The sequence below is a fragment of the Tursiops truncatus genome, chromosome 16 (genome assembly GCF_011762595.2).
Source record: "Tursiops truncatus isolate mTurTru1 chromosome 16, mTurTru1.mat.Y, whole genome shotgun sequence".
NCBI classification, from domain to species: Eukaryota; Metazoa; Chordata; class Mammalia; order Artiodactyla; family Delphinidae; genus Tursiops; species Tursiops truncatus.
In genome coordinates, this window is record NC_047049.1 from 24,991,457 (window position 1) to 25,008,108 (window position 16,652).

The window sequence follows — 16,652 nt, forward strand, 5'->3', positions numbered from 1 at the left end:
ACAGACCTTACACCCCCACTCACAAAAATTAACCCAAGATGGATCACAGCCCTAAATGTAAAATGCAAAACTATAAAACTCCTAGAAGATAACATAGGAGAAAATCTAGATGGCCTTAGGCTTGGTGATGACTTTTTAGATACAACACCAAAGGCATGAACTATGAAAGAAATCACTGATAAGCTGAACTTCATTAAAATTAAATTTTCTGCTCTGCAAAAGACACTGTCAAGAGAATAAAAAGACAAACCACAGACTGGGAGAAAATATTTGCAAAAGACATATCTAAAACAGGCCTATTCTCCAAAATATACAAAGAACACTTAAAATCCAACAATAAGAAAACTCAATTTTTTATATGAGCCAAAGACCTTAACAGACACCTCACCAAAGAAAACATACACATGGGAAATAAGCATTTGAAAAGATGTTCCGTATCTTATGTCACCATGAAAATGTAAACCAAAACAACGATGCCAGGACTTTCCTGGTGGCGCGGTGGTTAAAAATCCACCTGCCAATGCAGGGGGCACGGGTTTGAGCCCTGGTCCGGGGAGATCCCACATTCCTTGGAGCAACTAAGCCCGTGCTCCACAACTACTGAAGCCTGCGCACCTAGAGCCCGTGCTCTGCAACAAAAGAAGCCACCGCAATGAGAAGCCCGCGCACCGCAACAAAGAGTAGCCCCCCCAAAAAAACAAAAAAAAAGAGTAGCCCCCGCTCGCTGCAACTAGAGAAAAGCGCAGGCGCAGCAACGAAGACCCAATGCAGCAAAAAATTAACTAATTAATTAATTAATTTTAAAACAACAACAACAACAATGATGCCACGGCACAACTATTAGAATGGCCAAAATCCAGAACACTGACAACACCAAGTGCTGGTGAGGATGCAGAGCAACGGGAACTCTCATTCACTGCTGACAGGAATGAAAACAGTACAGCAGCTCTGGAAGACATTTTGGTGGTTTGTTACAAAACGAAACATTCTCTTACCATATGATGCACCAGTTGCACTCCTTGGTACTTACCCAAAGGAGCTGAAAACTTATGTCCACACAAAAACCTGCACGTGGATGTTTATAGCCACTTTACTCATAATTGCCAAAAGGTGGAGGCAGCCAAGATGTCCTTCTGTAGGTGAATAGATAAATAAACTGTGGTACATCCAGACAGTAGAATATTATTCAGCGCTAAAAAGAAATGAACTATCAAGCCATGAAAAGACATAGAGGAACTTTAAATGCACGCTACTAAGTGGAATAAGTCAATCTGAAAAGACTACATACTGTATGAAAAGCATAACTATGGCAGGAAAAAGATCAGTGGTTGCCAAGGGTTAGGGGGAGGGAAGGATGAATGGGTGGAACACAAAGGATTCTTAGGGCTCTGAAAATACTCTGTGTGACGCCACAATGTGGGTACATGACATTATACGTTTGTCTAAACCCATGGAATGGACATCACCAAGAATGAACCTTCCTGAAAACTCTGGACTCTGGGGTATAATGACGTGTCAATGTAGGTTGATCAGTTGTAACAAATGTACCACTCTGGTGGAGGATGTTGATAATGGGGGGGGACTACACATGTGTTGGGGCAGAGGGTATATGGGAAATCTCTGTACCTTCCACTCAATTTTGCTGTGAATCTAAAACTGCTCTAAAAAATAAAATCCATTTTTTAAAACTGGATCATCTTGCCCCCCTCCTGTAGTGCACACACACTGTAGACGGATGAGTCTCAAACTCAGCATGCATCAGAATCATCTACAGGGGGAGGGACAGGGGAAGAACGTCTAATAAAATGCAGATTCAAGGGCCTTGCCCCAATCTCATGCAGGTCATTAACTGATCACACTTTGGGAAACTGTGAACATGGACATGTGTTCTAGGTGAGAGGATAATGTTTAAAGAATGCCTGCAGGCTTTCCTGGGGAAAGTTGGGGCCAGACCAGCACAGGTTGCCACCCAGGCAGGGCTAGTCACGTTAGAAGGTAGGGCAGGAGGTGGCTGTACAGCGAGGGGTAACACCTGCTCCCTCCTCTGCTCCACAGACAGACTTGCCTCCTGGGAGGCAGCCCCTAGGTCCAAGACTAATTGTAAGATCTTCACAGACCCCCAAACTCTTATCTTTGGTGCCTAACTGTATAAGGTCAAACATAGTAAAATATACTACACCCCACGTTAAACATAATTTTCCTGTCTTAAACATTTTGAAAGGATTTTTGTAAATTTGGCTTTTGAAATCACTGGACTAAAAGGAACTCACTGAATTTACAATTGGTTTTATTTCTAAACAATCTTGCATGTGTTGGAGTTCCTGCCAAGTGAGAAAAACCTACGATTGTCTTCAAATATAATGAAATATTTATGAGTACTCGTTTAACAGTTAATGAAGTTGCCACAACATTGTTTTATAGACATTTAAGTAAACATTTCTTAATTTTGATTTTGAAGTTTTCCTCTCATAATTTTGAGCCAGTAATATTTTTTTACAGTCTTAAGCAGATCCTTAGAAAGCACCTAGGCCTAAGTCCTGGGCCTGTAGTGCCTATGGATAAAATCCAGGCCTGAGACCAAGCATTCTTAAGATTGCATCTAAAAGGACAGATGGAGATTCCTGCAAGAAGCTGAAAGAAAAATGTGCAAAACCAGAAAGAGGGCCACATGTATCCCTGTCTGGAAAACTTGTTTAGTAATTTCAAACAGCATCCCTTGACCCATCTCAGGGCCACTGGCTTAGGTAATACTGACAGGTGATATTTATGGAGCACATAGACATACATACCAGGCCTTGGTCTAAGCAATTCATCTGTATTAATTCATTTAAGCCTGGTAATAACCCTATGAAGTAACTACTATTATTATTATTAGCAGCAGCAACAGCAACAGCATCCCCATTTTACAAATGAAAATCCTGGGGCTTAGGAAAGTTAAGATACTTGATTAGGAGCTGGTAAGTGAAGCACTGAGGGTCAACCCTAGGATGGTCTGAGTCCAAACCCCTGCGATGCTATGCCTGCCCCAGGATGGGATTCCTTTAGGTGCCAGCCTGAGGAAGACACCTGTTGCAGGGGAGGTGTCCTCCTTGAGTTCCTGAGCCAGCCTCCTCCCACCGTAGAGACCCTGAAGACTCCCAGGGGCTTTGGCTCAGCTCTCTGGAAGTTAGCCAGGAAGCACAGAGCCACTAATGAACACAAAATAGATTTAAAAATAACAAAACTGGACTCAAAGAAAAATGCTCAAAGTGAATGTAATACCCCAGCATCCTCTTTCTCTCATAGATGTTTTAAATGACCTTTACTTGGCAGGAAGGCTTTTCTAAGAACGTTACAAAGATCAGAGAATCATAAAAGAAAAGTATGATATATAGGACCACATAAAAATTTAAAACTCCTTCATGGTAAAAGTTGAAAGACACATAGGAGCCAGGAGGCACATCTCCAGTAAGTCAACAGCCTTCAGTCAGTTCAAATGCCCTTCATCCCTAGACCCAGAATAGGCAACAGACGTTTCTCCACTACTGCTGCCAGGGTAGCCTCCCACTTCTATCCTCCTTTCCCAAGAGACGCCCCAGAGGCGCTCGCTTGTTCCGACCTTCACCCTTCGCCCAAAGGCGCTTCAGGGGGACCTCTTTCCAGTGAGAGCAGCCTGTGGAAAGTTTTCTCTTAGCCAGGTGAGCGGGCGTGTGTGTCCCACTGTCTCTTCCCTCCTGTCCCTCTCGAGTTCTCTCTCTAGCCACCACTAGGTGGCGCTAGACCTCCATTAGACTCCCCTTTGTCTCCGGCAAACTTTGGTGAGGGGGCGGGTCCTCGAGTCAATCAAAACACCTTTAAAATGTTTACAGGTTGCTCTTTTCCTGTTTCAAAACGGGAAGAGAATTGGGGGGGGGGGCAAATATATCTTTATAGCTTCCATTAACCACTTCATTATAAAGAAAATATGTCAATGAAGAATTAGCCCTACTCTGTAGCCACCCAGATGCTACCCTCTGGGCATGTTTGCTTCACTGAAGTCACTTTCTCATCTTTCATCCTGAGACTGGATCTGCAGCAGAAGAGTCCTCCCCATCACAGACACTCTCTCCCAGGACGGAGAGAAACTCCCCAAACTTCAGGCAAGTGGAGGTCCTCTCCAGAGCGCCCCAGCTCACACTGCGATGCCCCACTGCCTGCGTCTGGTACCTGAGGTAGGTACCTGTGCGTGCCCAGCACCAGCACAGCACCTAGCTGTGGGCTCTGCAGATGCCCAGTGAACAGCTGTTGTCATGTGGCCAGAGCTTGAGGGTGTGCAGCCAATGCACCCAATCACCCTCAGAACTGGGACTTGCCACTCCTGGCCCAGGGCTCTCCCAAACACGTCTCAGAAGTCTCATGAGCTTGTGGGCACAGGCAACAGGGAAAAGGGGGGTGCCCAGGGTTACTCTGACTTTCGTATTTATGGAGTAAGAGTAGAATTCAGAAACTCCAGCTGGATGGGTGTCCCCTCCCCCAAGAGCACCTCACCTGTTTTTGCCCCCAAGTCTCTGCATTTGGCCCGACATCCATGTCTGATGCCACTGCTGGCATGACCTCCACACCAGAAAACCCGCGCCCCTCACAGGGTCTGGAAACCACTTCGTTTCACTTTGGTCAGAAAATCCATTTTTATAGATTGTTAGGGTTGTTTAAAAGAGGAAGGTGAAAATATTATAAAACCAGGCTTATCTGTTTCTTCTTCTGAGAAGAGGAGTTAGAAATGTATGGTGAACCAATGCAACTGTTCCATATTCTGTAACCTGTAGGGTGAGAACCCAAAATTAAAGTGTAGAAGCATGTTAACGTTTGAACTTGGTTATTTTATTTTGTGTGAGTCATACATTTCAATCCTATTTTTTTTAATGTTTATCTATTTACATATTGAAACATATTTTAAAATCCATAAATCTCCTGCCCAGAATACTTCTGTTGATCTTTTAAAAATAAAGTTCGTATGTACATTGTTTGAAAAGTCAAACAGCACAGAAAGGTATAAACTGGAAAGAAAATAAAGGTCTCCCCTGTTCTACCACCCAATAGTATTAACTGTCTACATTTTTTATGTATCTTTCCAGCAAAAAGTGTATGCACAATACCAAAACTTTTACATATTTATATCATTTTTACTCAGAAGGGATTATGCTATGCACAGTGTACTAAACTACATTTAAAAAAAAAAAAAAAAACTTAGAATCTACCAGAGTTCTTTCCATACGAACACACATAGGTTTGCTTCATTCTTTTAATGCCTGCATAGATCCCACTTTATGGCCGTGCCATAATTTATTTAAACAAATTATTAAACGTCGCCTATTGATGAAATTTGGGTTGTTTCCAGTTTTATTCCTATTAAAACAAATCTATCATGAACATCCTTGCTTGTTTATCTTGGCTATTTCTGCAAATCTATCCATAGGGCAAATACAGAGCTATGTAATTGTTAGGTCAAAGGGCACGTATATTTAAATTTTTGCTTTAAATATATTGCCAAATTGTTCTAGGAAAATTCGTACCAATTTATACTCCAACCATCAGTGTATGAAAGTGACTATTTCCCTAAGCCCTCATCAACATTGGGTAATATCTATCTTTTAGTTTCTAAAAACTTAGTTTAAAAAGGCACTTGCTTGTTCAGATTCATATTTAATTAAGAATGAGGGCTACAGTCTTCACAGGATTTGGGGCCACGGGTCCTTCCCTTTCTGTGAATAGCCTGTTCACATCCTTTGCCCATTTTTTCATAGGATTGATCATCTTTTTTTTATCGATTTGTATGATTCCTCTGCAAATTAAGGAAATAGGGCTTTGTGTGGCTTGTGTGTGGAAAATGCCTTGTTTCAGTTTTTTGTTATTTTCACTTTGCTGATCGGCATTTTGCCCACAGAAGTTATGAGGCCCACTTCATCCATCTTCTTCTTCACAGCTACTGAATTCTGTGCTCTGATCACAAAGGCCTTCCCTAGCCTCTGATTGTGAAGAAATTCACCTACATTTTCCCGAATGATTAGCCAGTTGTTCTGATGCCATGTGTCCGAGTCCCCCCTTTATTTTCATTCTCCTTTCAGTCCCTCAGAGGCCATGTGGCTCTACACAGTCGCCAGAGTGGAGCCCACAGAAGCGCCACGGTGCTTTCAGCCAGGCCTGCCAGAGCAGACCAGAAAGGCCTGTCCCCTGGACCCCACAGAGGCCTCTGTCATTGGGTAGAAGAGAGGCTGGTCTGTCAGGGACAGAGAGGGCCCCACAGCTCTGAGATGCGAGGCAACAATAGCCTCCCAGTCCTGAGAGAGAAGTGGGACACGCATCCAGTGTCTTCCTTCTGAAGAAACCCCAGGGGAGAGTGTATTCTCTATACAGAAAGAAGAAACACAGCCACGCCTGTACTTCTGAGGACACACACGCTACACACCACACACACACACTCACCACACACACATACTCACCGCACACATACACACACACACACACACACACACACACACACACATCGGACACACTGACTCCTCCAGTAGGGGGCACCCTGTCCTAAGGAGCCCTCTCCGTCACAGGAATTCCAAGAACAGTCAAGCCAGCATCTCTCAAATACCCAGATTCCTTTCGAAGGAAATAAAAATATGGAGGACCCCCAAGAATATATCTCCAAGACCCCAAGTTGAGAAAAAAAGAAACCGAAGACTTGCTGTATAAAGATCTTCCAATTGCAAGTTAACACGTGTTTAAAACTGCTAAATAGATTTAAGTCAGCATTAAAATGAAAATCTGATTTTTAAAAATTTTCCCAGAATGAAAAGATCTGGAAGAACACAGCTGCAGAGCCCCGAGGTAGGGTAGGGAGTTGAGAAAATCTGATCTGAGGCATTATTCTGCAGCAGATCTACAAGTTAATATTCTTTCCACACACATGAGTAACATAAACCTTTCTCCTATTTTTCTTCGATTTCTGCCTCTCCTTGTATATCAGGCCTGGCCTCTGGGCAACAAAAGACGATCTTCCTTCCTTTTGCCTTGTCCCTTAATCCCTGTGAGTTTTTCCAGTAAAAATACTTATGATTTTTACTGGGAAATTTAAAAAATCATTATTTTAAATATTAAAAAATCATTATTTTAAATATTAAAAAATCATTATAAAATAGGCAATTTAGAAAATACAGAATTTTTGTTTAATGTAAAGCCACCTGCTCACCCCGAGAGGTAATAGCCCTTTAAGTCGTGGTGGGCTTCCTTCTTGCCTTTTTCTTTGCTTGAATGTTTTCCACTAAATACCCAGCAAGGACCAGTGCAGTCACACGACCCAGGCTGACCTGGCAGGGCCATCTCGCCTCCCAGAGGTTGGAGCTGTGAACAGGCTGGCCTGGGAGAGACCTTGTCCCAGTTTCCTGCAGTGTTCCCTCAGAAACACTGTCCATTCTCTTCCGGAAAAATCCCAAGTTAGAAGCAGCTGGGGGCCCTTTGGCCACCCTCCCCTCCCTGAGAGTAGAATGGGAGAGAGGGGTGCTCAGACCGTCCCAGCCCATTTCTCTCCCCTCCGTGCTCAGTGGGGGGCCCAGCGCTGGGGTTCAGGGTTGAGACGCAGGGTCTTGGGCGGGACAGCTCCGTTTCCTGGCAGCAGCCCAGAGGGTGACTAGGGCTGGAAGGCACAGAGGAGGAGCACATCCTTCCTGGGCCTGTCCCCACCAGGCTGTGTGACCTCTCGGACAAACGGCCTGCCTCTCCAGGACCCGCGCCAGGGCTGTGCCGGTGCTGGTGGTTCTCTGCTAGCTAGGAGCCCAGGACAGGGAGCGGCTTGCAGGGCTTCTCCATTATGCCCTCGCCTCTCCTCCCCGCAGAGCCACACTCGCTGCCTCTGATGGCGCTCCCGCCCTTTCCCTCTCCCTCCCCACTTTCCCTCACACAGGTCATCCTGTTTCACAGGACCTGGACTAGCACATGGACTGGGTAAGATACAAATAAGATATAAGAGCCGGGTTTCCGTCTGTTGCTACCTCATTGGAAGTGGAGACTGCACAGATACCTAGGAAGTTTGCAGGACACATTGGGGATGGTCTGACTTAAATTACAGGCTAAATGATCTACACAAAATTCATTTGCAGGTCCCACGGGTCCCTCAAGCTGCTGGGCTGTCATCTCTCAGAGAAACGGAAACACAGTGAGCCCTGTGTCATGAAGGTTAAGAGAAGAGAGAGACTGGCCTCAGATGGGAGTCCCAGAGGCAGCCTGAGCTGCCTCTCCCCCAGCAACCCCAGGGCTCCTGGGCGAGCAGGGCACCCAGTGCTTTGCTCACAGCATCCCTGGCTGTCTCCCGAGGATTCCCAGGCAGGCCAGCCAACACGTGCCCGTGTGGGCAGCAACAAGTCTGGAAGGACACACACTGATGCAGTGACACGGAGACTTGGGGGGTTGCAGTCAATATATACTTTTATATTAGATATTTTATCTAATATATTATATATATATTAATATAATATATATTATATATATTATATATAATATATTTTATGTTAGATATTTCATCTAGTATATTATATTTTATATAATATACTTTTATTAGATATTTTTCAATGTTTCATAATGGTGTGTTTAATCAGAAAAAAAAAGATGCCGACATTTCCATTTTCTAAAAGTCGTTTGAGCATACGGGAAGAGGGGTGGTCAGTGTAGCTGCTGCAGTCCAGGCGGGCTCCGTGGAGACCGGAGGGCATTGCTGGGCCTCTGAGCCAGAAAGGATTCAGAAGGATGCTTACCTCACATGCTCCAGAGGGCTGGGGGTGGGGAGTGGCACTCATGACTGTGAGGACCTGGGGTCTGAGGAATTGCTGATGGCATCCCTGGGAGTCCCACATGCCCACTGGCCCTGGCTGGATGGAGCAGGGCAGGGGCCAGTAGGGTCAAGGCCATCCAGTCCCTGAGGTTTTCCTTTGTTCAAGGGTAGCGCTGGGCTAGGAGTGAGGGAGCCAGAGGGATGGAGATTGAGGAGGAACCTGAGACTCACCCACCCGCAGCCCAGGCTCCAGGCCAAGCCCACGGATCTGTGACCCAGGAATGGAGCCTGGGCTCCTGTGGCTGCTTCCACGCCTCTCCCCAAGCCAGGCTGCTAGTGTCAGGACCGGGGGCCAGTAAGACAAGGGTGCTACAGGGCGGGCCGCAGGTGAGAGGAGGGAAAGATAGACAGGAAGAGGCCACAGCACAGAGAGAGGGACAGAGACAGAGGGACACACAGAAAGACTCAGAAACACACAATGAGGGACACAGGGGGTCACACACACAGAGAAAGGTAGAGTTAGAGATGGAAAGAGGGACAGGATAAGAGAGAGACAGAGATAAGAGCAGGACCTACATTCCATTCACCTCCTAGGAGCAGACAGGGAGGCAGGTACAGGTCAAGGAGTGGGCAGAGAGGACAGAGCTGGAGATGAAAAAAGGGGGTCTGAGTGTCAACGTCACAGGGAACAAACATCTGCCACCCTTGCTGGAGGCTGCAGGGACGGGCAGGTGTGGGTGCAGGTCCCGTCCTAGCTGAGAGATCCACCACCTGGGCGAGAGGAGCAGCAGGCTGGGGCGGCCTTTCCAAGGGCCAAGCGGGAGGAGAGGTTCCCACAGAGCTGAGGTCACCAGGGGCATCTCGGTGAAAGAGCTGCATCGGAGTTGCCTCTTGAAGAGCAGGTGGGAGGAAGAGGCACGGGTTCTCCAGTGGGGAGGATGCATCAGCAGAGGCATGGAGATGGGAGGACATGTCTGGGTATGGTTAGGAGGGCCTTGAACGCCAGGCTAAGGAAGCTGAGGGGGCCCTGGTCACACTTGAGCGCAAGAGTGATGTAGTGGGAGCTGCGCTTTAGGGAGACCTGGGCCAGTCGGTGGCCAGAGCTGAAGGGCAGTAGAATAAAGTGGAGGAAAGGGGTGCAGGCACCCAGTGAGCACCCCCTGTGCCCTCTCCCAACACCCCCTGTCTGACACTACATTCAAGCAACCCCAAACTGCCTACCCACACCTGGCTGCTTCTCACCTCCATGCCCTTGCCCAGACGGTACTCTCTGTCTGGAAGCCCTTCCATTCCACGACCCTGGCAAACACTGAAATATGGTTTAAACTCTGCTCAAGAGACTTCTCTTCCAGAAAGGCTTCGGGCAGGGTAAGGTGCCCCTGGTGGTTCCTCCCAGCATGAAAGCCAACGTGAAATCTCCCTGGGCTCAGCTGAGTCAAGTCATGGGTTTTTTGTTTTTGGGGGTTTTATTTTGCGGTACGCGGGCCTCTCACTGTGTGGCCTCTCCCGTTGCGGAGCACAGGCTCCGGACACACAGGCTCAGTGGCCATGGCTCACGGGCCCACTTCCTGGACCGGGACACGAACCCGTGTCCCCTGCATTGGCAGGCAGACTCTCAACCACTCAACCACTGCGCCATCAGGGAAGCCCCAAGTCATGTTTTTAACCAAGGCAAGAAAATGTAATTGGCTGCATCGGCGCCGTGGCCTTGCCACACCCGGGGTTTGCCTGTCCCCCCGCGGGAAGCCCCAGCAGCTGTCAGGCATCAGTATCCCAATCCTGAAGAGGGGAGGGATGGAGGAACAGGGTGGGGACCATCTGCCTAGAGGTGCTTTGGGCTGGCTGGTCACAGAGCAGTGACTCATCCCCCCAGAGAGGAGGGGAGTAGCAGCGGGCGGCAGTCGGGCTGGCCAGGGGGCCTTGGTGGAGAGAGCCTGCTCTGCCCTACACTCCTTGGCTAGACCCCGCCTCCTCCTTGTCCCCTCAGGCCCTTGGAAGACAAGGAAGAACCTCCCGCAGCCCCGGGCTCGCCCCCAGCGGGGCTGGCATTGACCAGGAGGGCAGCTGAAACCTCCCCGCCTGCCACCCGCAGCTGCCCTCTACCCAGGCCCGGCCATGGATAAATTCCGCGCGCTCCTCCAGCACTTCCAGTCCAGCTCCGAGTCGGTGATGGACGGCATCCGCCTGCTGCTGGCCGCGGTCACAGTCAAGCTGTGCTCCTCCTTCGACTTCAACTGCCCCTGCCTGGCGCGCTGCAATGCCCTCTATGGCCTGGGCCAGCTGCTCACGCCCCCAGCCGCGCTTTTCCTCTGCAGCCTCCTGGCCAACCGGCAGTCCGTGGTGATGGTGGAGGAGAGGCACCGGCCTGCGGGGCACCGAAGGAAGGACCCAGGCATCGGCAGGTGCGGTCCCTCGCCACCCAGGTCCCCGTGGGCATTGTCAGGGGCTCTCCCAGCCACACAGGCACCGCCAGCTGCCAAAATCCCAGTGACCCCCGTGGGTATTGTCAGAACTCCCCCACCCACCCCCATAGGCACCCTCATTTCCCCTAGGAAATGATACCAAGGCATCATCAGTTCACAGAGACCGATCTGCCAGTTTCCACTCTGGAAACAGATATTTCTGATCCTGTCATCTGTCACCTTTCCATGTCCAGTGCTGGAGACGCATGAATGATACAGGATTCCCAAGAATTATCCAGGTCACATCTGTCATGCTGGCCATGGATTATAACTCCCCACATGCATGAAGGACCGTCCCATGACGTGCATAGCCGTGTTGCCGTACGAGAGGCATCATTGACTTGAAGGCTGCATCCCCTCTCCTGCAAGCTCCCTGAGGGCAAGGACCTCACCTGCTGTATCACAGTGTCCTCAGAGCTTCGCACCTGGTCGGTGCCCTGATCAGCTGATTGAGTTCAGCGACTCATAATGCTCCCTGGCCCACAGGGAGCCAAGCTCTGTGCCCATCCTGTGTGTGCACCGCCTACGAATTCTCACCTCGGCCCTGGGTTGGCTCCTGTCTTGGACCCATTTTTAAGGATGGGGGACCTGAGGCACAGAGAGGGTGATTCACTAGGCTGAACTCCCACAGCGAAGAAGAGGCTCAGATTCAAACACAGCCCAAGCCAGATTCAAACACAGCCCAAGTGCTGCCCTGTTTTAGACAAAATAAGTGCTCTAGATCCATGGGCAGTGGCAGGAGGGGCTTGGTGGCTTTTAGCTCACTCACGATCTCCTCCTCTCCCCTATTCTTTGATGTGGACAACTGAGGTGTTCTCAAGGGTATGTAATGTAACTTCATAACAAGTCCTGGGTTCCACCTTCTAACCACATTGCCCCCATAGAAAATGCTGGATCCACCCCTGCCTGCAACATATAATTCGTTGGCCATGCACACACACACCCAGCCAGCACACACCATCTTATGTTTTGTATACAACCCAAGTTAAAAACATCTGCGTTCTGTGCACAAGCGACCTCTGTTTCATGTTCCCCAGGGGTTCCATGCTCCCTGTGATTCAGCCACGCAGGGAGGGTCACATTCACTAAGTGTGCCCTTTACCTTTTCCTCTGGGGTCTAGTGGGTACAGCTCCACTGGGCTCCTGTCCTGTGACCAACACCAAATCCAGGCCACTAGACGGGCAGAGCGGGTCAAAAGCGGCACCTGGGGACAGTCAGAGGGCGGCTCCCGGACACCGCAGAGAGGTGTTTAAGGTGCTGTCTCTGGAAGGGTTATTCCACGGGACCCTCTTAGTTTAGGGTCCCCCCAAAAGCAGCCTCTGGGAAGAACGTGATAATATGTAGGCAACTCGGGCTCAGTCCTTCTGGGGACCCTCTAAGAAAGTGGGTAGAGCACACCTCAGAATCGTCCCACCAAGGGTCCTGGAAGCTGGGGTTCTTATCCACCAGGCCCTGCCCTCTTGGATTGAAGGTTGATTTGGGGACATGAACCCTCCAGCGCTTCCAGCCTGCACCTCTGGGAGCAGAAACTCCTCCAAAGTTCCAGGCAGAGCCATGCAGGTGGTTGAGGTCAGAAGCTCTCAGGCCCTCCATATGAATAGGAACTACCCACCAAAGCTCTAGATGCTTCTGCGGGACAGGGCACCAACAGAGTCAGCTACAAAGCTAGAGCAGGAAGAATACCAGCTCCCCCGTGTTCCAGTCCTGAGACTCCCGGGACCCTCAGCCCTGCTTCTTCCCTATCCTCTGCTGCTCGGACCTGTAGCCCTTCCTTTGGTGCAATCACACCTGGGATATCCCCCCTCCTGGGACGTCCGTCCTTGCATCTCCTCTGTAGCCTTCCTGCTGCAGCTGAATTCCAGCTGCCCTTTGTGCCCCCTTCCTTCCTCTGCTCCCTGTTCTCTGTGCTGCAGAGAGCACTGGCCGCCCCCTTGTCTGGATCCTGCTGGCTCTCCTCGATGGGAAGTGCTTCGTGTGTGCCTTCAGCAGCTCTGTGGACCCCGACAAGTTTCTAGACTTTGCCAACATGACCCCCAGCCAGGTGCAGCTCTTTCTGGCCAAGGTGCCCTGCGAGGAAGATGAGCTGGTCAGGGACAGCCCCGCTCCGAAGGCCGTGTCTCGCTACCTGCGGTGCCTGTCACGGGTAATTCGGGCGGTCCTCTCCCAGCCCTGGGAAATGTCCTGCATTGGTTCCGAGGGGCCTGGAGGTACAAATGGTTTCCTGAGGCCCCTCCCAATGCTGCAGGCACAACCATGGAGCATGTGGTCCCTGGGGGGATGAGGAGTGTGACTCACACACAGGACAGTGTTGGGCCTTAGGAAGTGGGGACTCCGCCATCAATGCTGACTCACCCCAGGGTGGATGCCAGGTGCTCATACCCTCCGGGAGTCCACTAGGCTCATCCCCAAGTTGGATGGCAGGAAAACACTGGAGAGAGACTGCTCTACCCTGCCACCACCCCATACACACCTTCTGCTCACTCCTCAGAAATATACTAATTACCATTTATTAAGCACATATGTGTCAGGCACTGTGCTAAGCATTTCATATGCATTACTTCATTTAATTCTCAAAACAGTCCTATGAGGTGGATGTAGTCATGATCATCCCATTTTGCAGATGAGGAAACTGAGGCTCTGAGACTTTAGTTCACAAGGCCAAAGTCACAGTTTGTAAGAGGCCGGGCAGGGATCTGAAGTGCCATTCCTCCAAACCCTCTCATCCACCTACAATGCAGGCTCCCCAGATGTCCGGCTCCCCACAGGGCACAGAATCCATTATCCTGGGGACAAACCCCAGCCCCAGCCCCACCCCCAGCCCAGGCTCCAGATTCCACCTCCACCACTCCGAGAGCCCAGCCTGGGCTGTGTCCCCCCAAAAAGTGTTTACATGAACCCACCCCATGCAGAACATCACTGGAGCTACAACCCAGCCCTTTGGGGTGCCAGGACAGGCTTGTGGCAGATGCAGGCCCGTGGAGTGGCAGAGAGAGGACCAGTGCTCAGGATACACTTGGTTCTGCTTCAGACTGTGACCTTGGCCATGTCCCTCCCCCTCTGGGCCTCAGTTTCTCCTGCAAAGTAAATGGAGGTCTGGTCTCCTCACCTTGATGTCTCCTACGGATGTAAACACTGTAGGCTCTCACTAGTTCCCTGGAAAGAGTGCAGAATCCTCAGTCAGACCAGGCTTAAGTCCTGACTCAGCTGTAAATGACCAGTCACACTAACTGCCCCCCCAGGTAAAATACTCGCACAGGTATTTTAGATTTGGAGTGGGGGGAGGGAGGACCTTGTCAGAGGCCAAACGAGAGAGCTTTGGCAATCACATCTGCAAATGACAAGGATTCAAATATGTCTTTGTGGTTTAGAGGAGTGATATCTCTGCTCCAGGTGCACACGGTTGCTCGGGTCTTAAGCAATGTCTCAATACCTTTGGCTGGGCAGAGGGGAGGGCGAGGGGCTGGCCAGGTGGGGTCTCCAGCCTCAGAGAACTGCTTCCAGCTTCTCCTCACACCTGGCCTGGAACAGTATTCCCTGTTCACATCCTGTAAACTATTGCCATCCTTCAGGTCTCAGCCTCAACCGCACTGTCATCTGAGCCCTCAAGTTCAGGTTGGGTATCCCCCCTCTGATTTCCCACAACCCCCGATACATCCCTCAACATGGTGCTTAGCCATTCATCACCTATTTCATTGTATCTTCCACTAAAGTGTGAGCTCTGTGAGAGCAAAGACTGAGTCCTCCATGTCTTCCCCAAAATATAGGATGGATGGATGCATAGATGGGATGGATACACATATATAAGCACGGGTGAAGAACCAAATAAAAAGATGAAAGATGATGGGTGGATGGACGGATGAATGGATGGGAGTGCAAAGGAGGCAAAACTTGACCTCCACCCACCTTAGGTTTTCAGCTGAGACTAACAAAAAGACAGATTAACAGGAGGAAAACAGTTTATTATTGTGTGCAGTGATCATCATGCAGGAGAAACCTAAAACAAAGAATAACTCGAAAAAAAAGAAGAAGAAGAAAGAGTAACTCAAAGCGGTGGCTTAGAAGTGTGCTTATATAGCATCTTCAGCCATGAGCAATACCACTGCAGAGAAATGTCAGCACGAGGGAAAGCAGTTTTACGCTTCCAAGGGTGGTAACTGTGGGAAGGAAAATAAATACATGGGAGGAAACTAATGGAGTGAGGTTTGTTTGCGGATTCCTCTGCTGCTGTCTCTGGGCTGATGAGTCTGTCTCCAGCAAAAGGGGAATTTATATCCTGCCTTCAGGCAGAAGGGGAGGTTGCTCCTTCTTAATTGTCTTCAGCTCAAAATAATTTTTATGTCAAAGAGGCATAATTTGGGGTGACATATTCTTGTTCCCTTCAGGAGGAAAGTTGGAGGGATGAATGGCAGGTGGATGGATGGTTGGATAGATGAAAGGAAGGAAGGATGAGAGTATGGGAACATGAATGGATGGGAGGCTAGATGGCTGGATAGGAAGGAGGATGAAGGACGATGGAAGCATGGTTGAGAGGATGGCTGGATAGAAAGACGATAGATATACAGTCAGATAAGAGGATGGATGCCTAGATGGGTGGAGAGATCGTTGGATAGAAAATGGATGCAAGGATGAAAGAATGGGAGGAAGGACAGATGGAGGTGGTTGGTAGGATGGATGACTTAGTGGGAAGATGGATAGATTTGAAAAAGGATGCAAGGGATAAACAAAGGGAGAGACTTTGGAACATCCTTGCCACGTTGTACAATATCTGTGTCCCGCCACACTCAACCTCGAGCTCCCCACCCTCCAGGCCATCAGCTGGGGTATCACCCTGCTGCTGATCGTCGTGGCCTTCCTGGCCTGCTGTTTGAGGCCCTGCTTCGACCAGACAGTCCTCATGCAGCGCAGATACTGGAGCAACTACGTGGACCTGGAGCAGAAGCTCTTCGACGAGACATGCTGTGAGCACGCGCGGGACTTCGCACACCACCGCGTGCTGCACTTCCTCGCCAGCATGCAGAGCGAGACGCGGGCGTGGGGGCTGCACCGGACCTCCGCGGGCAGGGGTCCGGAGACCCCTGAGGTGCCCGAGCCCTGCGAGGGCCTGGACGGTGGAAGCAGGAAAGCCCAGCTGTGTGCAATCTTCAGTCAGGAGAAGGTGGACCACCTCCTGAGCACCTGGTACTCCAGCAAACCACCACTTGACCTCACGGCATCTCCTGGACGCTGGTGGGGTGGCCCCAGGCACCAGGCCGCCCCAGCACACCGACGTGTAAGGACCCTGGCCGTGTCCCCACGTAAAATGCCCGCTCTGACAAGGGTCTGAGGGCTTTCCAGGCTATGGGGAGCCCAAGGCAGGGCAACCTAAACCCTCTTGGCCTCCTTCCCCAAAATAGCCCAATCTCTGGCCGAGTTTCTG

At 49.8% G+C, this 16,652-nt stretch overlaps 1 protein-coding gene across 1 annotated transcript; it reads left to right on the plus strand.

The window, feature by feature from the left end:
- Positions 1 to 10,408: 10,408 nt before the first annotated feature.
- CALHM3 (calcium homeostasis modulator 3) lies at positions 10,409 to 16,613 on the plus strand. The gene is given in 4 exon segments (XM_004322763.4): positions 10,409 to 11,176; positions 13,120 to 13,159; positions 13,162 to 13,379; positions 16,044 to 16,613. Coding segments are annotated over 4 exon segments (1,062 nt in total). The 5' UTR covers positions 10,409 to 10,888; the 3' UTR covers positions 16,560 to 16,613.
- The last annotated feature ends 39 nt before the right edge of the window (positions 16,614 to 16,652 follow it).